This window comes from Mesitornis unicolor, unplaced genomic scaffold (genome assembly GCF_000695765.1).
Source record: "Mesitornis unicolor isolate BGI_N332 unplaced genomic scaffold, ASM69576v1 scaffold10252, whole genome shotgun sequence".
In the NCBI taxonomy this organism is placed as follows: Eukaryota; Metazoa; Chordata; class Aves; order Mesitornithiformes; family Mesitornithidae; genus Mesitornis; species Mesitornis unicolor.
Genome location: NW_010170044.1, coordinates 21,804 through 30,043, shown reverse-complemented (window position 1 = coordinate 30,043; position 8,240 = coordinate 21,804). Strand labels below are relative to the sequence as shown.

Sequence of the window (8,240 nt, the reverse complement as noted above, 5' to 3'; positions counted from 1 at the left end):
TGGGAGAAGAGACCAACCACCCCTCGCTACCCCCTCCTTTCAGGAGCTGCAGAGGGGATGAGGTCTCCCCTCACCTCCTCTTCTCCAGGCCAAACAACTTCAGTTTCCTTAGCAGCTCCCCATCATTCGGATGCTCCAGACCCTTCCCCAGCTTCATTGGATCATTTGGGTGCTCCAGACCCTTCCCCAGCTTCATTTCCTTTCTGGAGACGCTCAAACCTTGCCTGGATGTGATCTTCTCTGGGTGATCCTGCTCTGGCAGGGGTTGGACGAGATGATTTCCAGAGATCCCTTCCAACCCTGACCAGGCTGTGGTTCTGTGATTCTCACTGCCCTGAGGAGCAGGGAGGTCTCTGTTTTGTGCAGAGGGAGCTCCTTGCTCACTGCAGGCACAGCAAAAAGCTTGGGGACATGGGTGGTGTCCCCAGGGGGACTCTCCACTGTGGGTTGCATTTGAGCTGGGATCACTGGGGATGTGGGCAGCTGCCCCCAGGCAGAAGTGCAGCTTTGCATTCCCTCTGGTGATGTGAGGCTGTGCCCTGCTTTGCTGCATGGTGCTGCGGGCTGTCTCCCAATACAGCCCTCCCCTCTCCCCATCCTTCTCCCACCCTCTCCTCCTCCCTCCCTGGCTCCTAGCAAGGCTTCAAATAAATCTTGGCGCTCTGAAAGGCCGTTTTCTCCCCAAGCCTACATGTCAGCACTAATCTGGGGACAAACAGCGGCATTTATAAGAGGAAAATGAAGGCTCGGCTCCCACTCGGTGGCACAATTAGAGGGGCCGTTCCCGGCGTGCTGGGGATGCTGCAGGGATTTTTTTGCTGGACAAAGAGGCGATTGATGAACTGGGTCATGGCGGGAGGAGATGGTACGTGGGAAAAGCACTCAGCAGAGAGGCCTCTGAGAAGGAAGCCATTCCCTGTGGAAGGGAGAGCCCCTGGTGGCCTCCATCGCCTGAGGGGACCTGTTGTGCTGTGCCCCGGGCACGCTGCAGACAGGAGGGGTCCAAGTTAGCCCGTAGTGCCCGTGGTGCATTGCTTTGCCAAGGAAAGGCTCCTCTTTCTCTCTTTTTCTTACTGGAGGGTGCTGAAGTGGAGGGAGAGGCTGTCAGAGCCCGCTGGGTAAGTGTCTCTGGTGGGTCAGTGGTTGGGGGTGCTCACCACAGCTCTGTGTGACTGGCACCACTGGGGAGGCTGTGCCATGCTGTGTTACTGCTTTGCCATCCACATGACAGGAGAGGGCAAACCTGTGCCCCAGGGCTGAGGCAGGAGTGGACAAACACTGAGAGTGCATCCTCAAAGATGGGTCTGGTGCTCAGGGCTTTGCCATTCCTTCATGTTTTGTTGGCGGCTTGGGGTCAGCAGGATCCATCAGACCCTGTCAGCATCACTTGTGTCCTGGCTGGTTGTGCAGGATGTGGAGGAGCTCCTCTGTGTCTTGCTGTCTGATACGAAGCAGCATCTCCTGTGTCTGCCCTCCTCTCCTGGCCTTGGGCAGTAAAATCCCTTTGTTGCACCCTGCCACCAGCTTTGCTGCTGCTTCCTCCCACTGCACCCGTGCCCTGCTGAAGCTGGGCTGTTCTGCACACCACAGAGAGAGAGATCCCTGCAGAATCTGCATGGCTCATCCCTGTGGGAAGGTCACGCCTTCAGTGACACAGCCAGAGCTGGGTGGCTTTAGCCGTGCTGAGGGTAATTGATGTGAGTCCTGTCCCCTCTTTGCACCAGCCTCTTCCTCCCCTGTGCCAGTGCTTGGTGCCTGGGTGCAGGCTGGATTGGGAGGGGGCCCAGCTGCATTTTTGGATGGTGCTGGCTGTAAGTGACCATCCCAAGACAAAAACCTCCAGGCAGGTTCCTGCAGCTGTGTCGCATCATAGGATGTTCCTTGGTTGCCTGTCCTTGAGTCAGAGCCAGGTTAAAGCTGTGGCCCTGTAGCCTCCTCCACGTGCCCTGATCTGAGTGCTCTGCTCTGATCATGGCCACGGGCTCCCCTGCTCGTGAGCAGTTTTGGTCCTGCAGGTGTTTGTCATGGTCAGGCAGGAGCCCCTGCGTCGTGCTGGTTTTGCTGGGACTGGATCCCTGCAGCCTGCGTGGTTCTGCGCTGTGCTGGCAGTCGGGGTCTGGCTGCTTTCAGAAGTCGGTGCTGTTGTTCCCTTGCCTGGCAGCTCCTCAGCTCTCAGCCCGGTGCTTGGTGCTGTCTGCCTGCTGCCCCAGCCCTCAGCTCTTCCTCAGCTCCTGTCCCTGTACGGCAGCTCTTTCTTTGGATCTTGGCTGGACGATGAGCGGGCTGGTGCAAATATTTTATGCACATCTCAGTGCAGATTTTGCCTCCCGCTGTGGAAGCAAAGTAGGCATGAAATACGGCACAGGATCAAGGATCCAGCTCCTTGTTTGGTGCAAGGCCTAGGACAGAGCTTAGGGAAGCCAGAGCTTACCTCAGCCTGTTGCTGACTGTTGTCTCCTCTGGTTACAGTCGGCGAAGCAGGGCCCTGTGCTCAGACAGTGTTGTAGTGCACCGATGGTTGTTCACAATTATCCAGAAATAGGTGCCTTATTTGCCTTGCTTGGGGTGTCAGAAGCCTCAGAAGGATCATTTTCCACTGGATTTGCCTCCTCTGCATTTTTGGAAGTAACTAGAGGCAGATGATGTGGGAGCAGGGGCAGGAGGGCCTATGGCTTTGGAGGAGAGTGAGCCTGGTGCTATAGAAGCCAGAAAGGGGAATGGAGAGAAGGGACTGGAGAGCAAAGAGTGAGAATCAGAGCAGTGGAAAAGGAAGGCAGTTTAGCAGAGGCACTTGAGACTTGGAGTCAAATTGGGGATACACAGACAGGAGGAGAGCATTTCCTTGTTCTGCAGTTCTTCAGGGCTTATAATGAACTGTGGGCACCTGCTAAGTGAGGACCCTTCCAAGCCTGAATGTTTCCCGCTGGCACTCTCAAGCCATGACCCTGTCTGCAATAGCAGCTAAGCCCTGTCTATGGCTCTGGGAGATGGATTAGCATGTGGCACATGACCTGTGCTAAAGCCCAATTTAGACACTGTGGCTTTTAACCCAACGTAAGCTGGCTGAGCAAGACCGAGTCCCCCTGACTTCTCCTGGGCTGTGCTATCACGTGTTGCAGATGATGCATCCTATCTGCTGTAAACTGTTAGAAGGTGTAAGTGAAGATACTCTAATTTGGTGTCGTTAAGTCCTAGTCTACAAAAGTCCGAATACAACCTGCATAAGGCAGGGCTAAGCCCAAGGTGACTTATCCAGGAGACAGAGCCCATGGGTGCCTCACAGTGCAGCGTGTACTGCGTGCTGCATCATCTCGGTGCCTCGTCTTCTCTTCTCTGTTCCTGAGATCATCCAGTCCTGGTCTCTATTGCAGGTGTTTGTTTGATGTCCAGATGCTGCTGTTGGCTCACTGTGAAATGTGCGGTGTTTCAGGGTTTGTAAAGGGCAGTGTCAGGAGGAAGGAGTCAGGCTCTGCTCTGGGATGGCCAATGCCAGGACAAGGGGCAATGGTCCCAAGCTGGAGCACAGGAGGTTCAAGCTGAAGATGAGGCCAAACTTTGTGAGTGTGAGGGTTCTGGAGCATGGCCCAGGCTGCCCAGAGAGGTTGTGGAGTCTCCTTGTGTGGAGACACCCAAAGCCCTGGCCGTGTTCCTGTGTGACTGCTCTGGTGATCCTGCTCTGGCAGGGGTTGCACTGGGGGAGCTCCAGAGGGCCCTGACAACTCCTCACATTCTGTGATTCTGTGTTTCAGCTGCCGTCCCCATGATGTGCGAGGCAGGGCTGATCGCAGCGGAGCCCTCTGGCCCCATGCAGTACTATGGCGAGTCGTCCGACACCTACTACCACGTGGACCGCTGGCAGAGGCTGCGCACGGCGGTCAGGAAGCTGGAGTTCTGGGAAAACTTCAATGCTGAGCTGATAGGCAGCGGCTTCTTCTCCAAGGTCTACAAGGTAACCTGACATACAGGTAGTGCCTGACCTGTGTGAATGCAACTGAGGTGGTGCCTCAGCTGATGAATCTGTCCCTGAGCTTATTTCCTTGGATGAGATTAGTGAATATTTATGGTTTGTGCAGGTTTTGTTGTCAAAACTGCAGCAAAATATATAGAGAAAAAGAAGGTAAAATTAAGCTGCATGTGTCTCACAGATACCTGCCACCCACGCCCCAGGGAGACACCAGCACCATCACCCTCCTCCGCTGCTGCCCTGCATGACGGTGATGCTGGGGAAGAGCAGGGGACCTGGGGTGGGTCAGGCTGGGACAGGCTGCTGGTCTGTCCACGTCTGCCTCTGCTCCCTGCAGGCCAGTGCATGCTGCAGGTCCTGTCACCACCAAAACTGCTTTTCTCACTGGAGCTCTTGAGAGTGACTCCCTGCACCAGGCTCCACCGGTGTGGGAGTGCGTTTAACTCTGAGCAAGCACAGGATCCGCACTGCTGCTGGCTTTGCCCCCCATCATTGGATTATTTGGGGTTATTGGATTATTATATTGGATCATTGGATAACTGCTCCTCAGCCTGGGAATGCTACTGCGTATCTGGGGATGGGACTTGGGGCTATTTCCCTGCAGCCCTCGGCAGTCATTGCTGTATGAACAGCAAAGTGAATGGAGATGCTTCACCTTGGGAAGTGAGACTCAGCCTTCACCTCTGACAGCAGATGCCAGGTCGCTTTGCAGTGTGGCCAGGTTTGCCCACCTTCTCTCTCCTCCCAGCAGCCCTCCACACCAGAATGTGGCTGCTGACACTGGTTTGGGTTGCTGGGACATAAAGCAGACCCAGTGGAAACAACTTGGGCCTGGTTCTACCATTGCCTTCAGCTCCTCAGCTTCACTGGCCCTGTGATAAACATCATGACCATGTATTTCAGCATAAGATGCTTCTGCCAGAGGCGTACCCTGACCAGTGCTGGGTGACATCCCTGGCTGGTGTAAGCACATGCGGCCAGTTGAAAGTGATGGAGCCAGGCTGGCAGGACCTGGCCATGGCACTGCAGAAAACACTGGGGTCAGGTAGATAAACACACGTGGCTTTCTGCAGGCTGTGTCTCCTCATGTGCTGCAGCTGGGCAGGGTGCTGGGGTAAAGCCTTTGGGTGAACTTCAGGGCCAGGGACAGTGCTCTAAAGCTGTTCAAGGGTATCTCCAGCCAGAGGTCTATGGCAGCTCTTTGCCTACTGGAGCAACACACGACAAATACCTCTCCCCACCACAGCCTCCCTCTAGTAATTGCTTTCCCCACCCACGCAGCGTGCTGTTGCCATCGCTTTCTCTTTCCTTCACCTAGCAGATTTTCATAGTAACAGTTGCTGTTTCCTTCGTGCGTGACATTTTCCTCCTGCCCTGGCAGTGAATGAAATTCCAGCAGTAGGCAGGCTGGAGACACACGGATCTTGAATGAAAATGAAGTGACTTCTTCAAGTAGAGGCAGAAAAAGGAAATGTTAAAGGAAAAAAAGAGGTTTGAATGAAAAGCTACAGGTCAAATAGTCATAAGACAGTGGAGGAGGACTTGGGACAATGACAGTCCTTTATGGGGACTTGACATTTGTCTGGGGACTTGACATTTGTCTGGGCACTCAGCATTTGTCTGGGCATTCAAGCACAACTGTAACCAAGGGCCCTGATGACTTGTGGTCCCCTTGTGTCAGCCAGTCCGCTGTGAACCCACAGCCCTGAACAGCAGCACTCCAGCTGTGAAGCATCACTGGTGATGGTTCAACAGATGCTGGCTTCTGGAGTGCTCCTGTAGCAAGGACATAGAGTCCCCAAAGTGCTGGCACTACGTGTGCTGGCTCCCTGCTGCTCTTGCCATCCTTTGCCCTTCGGTGAAGCCCATTTTAGGAGTCGTTGTCTATGGGTTCTACTTGGTGACTCAGACTTGGGGTCTGGGCACAGCCTTCTGCTGCATGACCTGGGCCCCACGTACTTCCCCTCTTTCTCTGCCTTTGTTTTCTGATGTGCAGTAAGAAGCCATTCAAGTATGAGTTCCTCTTGGGAAAAGCAAAAACCTTCTTTCATTGGCAGCTGTCTCATACACAGGGGTCTGAAGTGCTCAAAAGCAGGAGAGAAATGCAATGTGACTTCTTCTTAAAGGCATTGCCCAAAGGGAGCCTCTGAGCAACCTGTTTCTCTGTTGGCCCTCAAGCACAGCCCCACTCCCTGTCTTTCTGCAGCTTTTGATGCCAGATTTTCACCTTTATTTCCCCACTCAAGGCTGACACCAGATCTTTACCCTTCATCACTCGCTAGCACGAAATGAGAATACCTTGAGACCTAACAGGTTTAATAAAACAATAATACTGATACTACAGAACAATAATGTAAATAGAAAAACAAGGAAATATACACAGATATGTACAAATATATCTATAAAACCAATATCAAATCCTCCCCCAGTGACGATGACGTCCCCAGAGGCTCTGGGAGCACTGGAAAAGTCCCAGTGCGGACCCAGCAGCAGTGGGAGCTGATGCAGGAACACAGGGCTCAGGATCAGAAGCAGGCGAAGCAGCAGGGTCTGCTGGGCCTTGGGCCATTGCAGGGGTGGAGAGGGAAGGAAGGGTCCAAGCTGGAAGGGTCAGACCCAGGCGATCCCTCGGCTGTGGTTGGGAAGGGATGTTGCTGTCTGGAGCAGCTAGCAGACTAGCTATATTATAATATAATAATCTCTGGAAGCTAAGAGATGTCCTGCTCCAACCTTGCCTCCAGGTGACCCAGACTGCTGCTTGTAAAGTGATGGTGGTGAAGATCTACAAGAACGACGTGGACCAGGAGGTGATTGTGCGTGAGATCAGCCTGCTGCAGAAGCTGTCCCACCCCAACATCGTCAGGTGGGCACATCCTCTGGCCACGAGCAGCGGGCACTGGCAGTGGCTGGAGTTGGTTTGGTGTCTCTGCAATTGAGATTGATTGATTGAGCAGAACCTTGATGACTTCTTTTCTTTTCTTTTTGAATGTGTTCTTCTGCTTAGGTACCTTGGGATATGTGTGAAGGATGACAAACTGTACCCCATTCTGGAGGTAAAGGTTTCTTGCTTGTAAGTGTGCTGTGGGCAGGCAGGGACCTTGCGGTTCTTCGGCAGGGAGGATGGCAGATATCCTGTAACACATATCTACGCCTCTCTGACTCCTGTGAATGGCTCTGGACTAGTGAGATTGTCTGGGAGGGTCTTCTGGTCCTTTCTGTCCCACAGCTGGAGCCGGACACAGTCACTGCAGGGCCACACAATTCAGTCAGGGTAGCCAAAAAGTGTTTCAGGTTGGCTTGGTACCACTGAAGGGGCAGAATGGGCCAGCTGATGAGGAAAAGGGAAGCCAAGGAGGGAAGGCAGGAGTAGAAAGTAAAGCAGACAGAGTGTGGCAGGAGCTCCAGGGTGGCTCTGGGACGGTGGTGTGGGTTGGGCTGGTACCAGGGAGGTCTCACCTTGTTCCTACACTGTTGGTGGCAGATGTTGACTGAGCTGCCAGGCTTTTTGCCTGTAGTTTGCTCCCCGTGAGTGAGGGCCATGGCTGCTTTATACAGCCACTGCTGCAGTGGGGCAGAGCCCAGAGGCTGGCACTGACTTGCTGTGCCAGGAGGAGTATTTGCACCGTGCCACACACAGGGGCACAGCCACCCACGTTGTGTCTCTGTTCCCAGTACGTGAATGGGGGCTGCCTGGAGGAGCTCCTGGCCAGCAAAGACATTGCTTTGACGTGGAAGGAGAAAGTGGACTTAGCTTCTGACATCACCAGAGGCATGATCTACCTGCACTCCAAGAACATCTACCACCGAGACCTCAACTCCAAGGTATGCAGCTGGCAAGGGAATGTCACCGTAGCCTGGTGAAGATGACTGCGTTACGGGTCCATATGGGTCACTTGGCTCAGTTACTGACCACAAAATTGCAAACACCAGGAGAGGACAAGGCAAGAGCCTGGTTCACTCTGACCACCCATTTCTTGGCCAGCGTGCTCTGAGTTGTAATTTCCTATTTGGTAGTGACTGATGAGCTCAGGAGCTTTCCAGATCTCCTTGTGGGAGGTTAGTAAGTGCTGGGGGTCCTTGCCTGTCCCTTCTGTCTTGCTGCAGTGGTTCAGCCCTGAAGGAGGTTCATCCTTCCTTAGGAGAACCTAGGAAACCTGCAGTGGCGATGGCTGAAGATAGGAGAGAGAAGTGTGTACGTGCTTGCTTGAAATCTAGTTAGTGAGAGCCATCTGGAGAAGATGCCTGTCACTTCTGCTGGTTCCCATCTGCTGATGCT

At 53.7% G+C, this 8,240-nt stretch overlaps 1 protein-coding gene across 1 annotated transcript in view; it reads left to right on the top strand.

Moving 5' to 3' along the window:
• The first annotated feature begins 3,760 nt into the window (after window positions 1–3,760).
• LOC104536844 (dual specificity testis-specific protein kinase 2-like) overlaps window positions 3,761–8,240 on the top strand; it is a 7,635-nt gene continuing 3,155 nt past the window's right edge. The window contains exons 1-4 of the mRNA XM_010179571.1: window positions 3,761–3,949; window positions 6,706–6,827; window positions 6,969–7,017; window positions 7,637–7,786. Coding sequence (XP_010177873.1) covers window positions 3,761–3,949; window positions 6,706–6,827; window positions 6,969–7,017; window positions 7,637–7,786 — 510 coding nt within the window. The remainder of the gene's footprint in view (window positions 3,950–6,705; window positions 6,828–6,968; window positions 7,018–7,636; window positions 7,787–8,240) is intronic.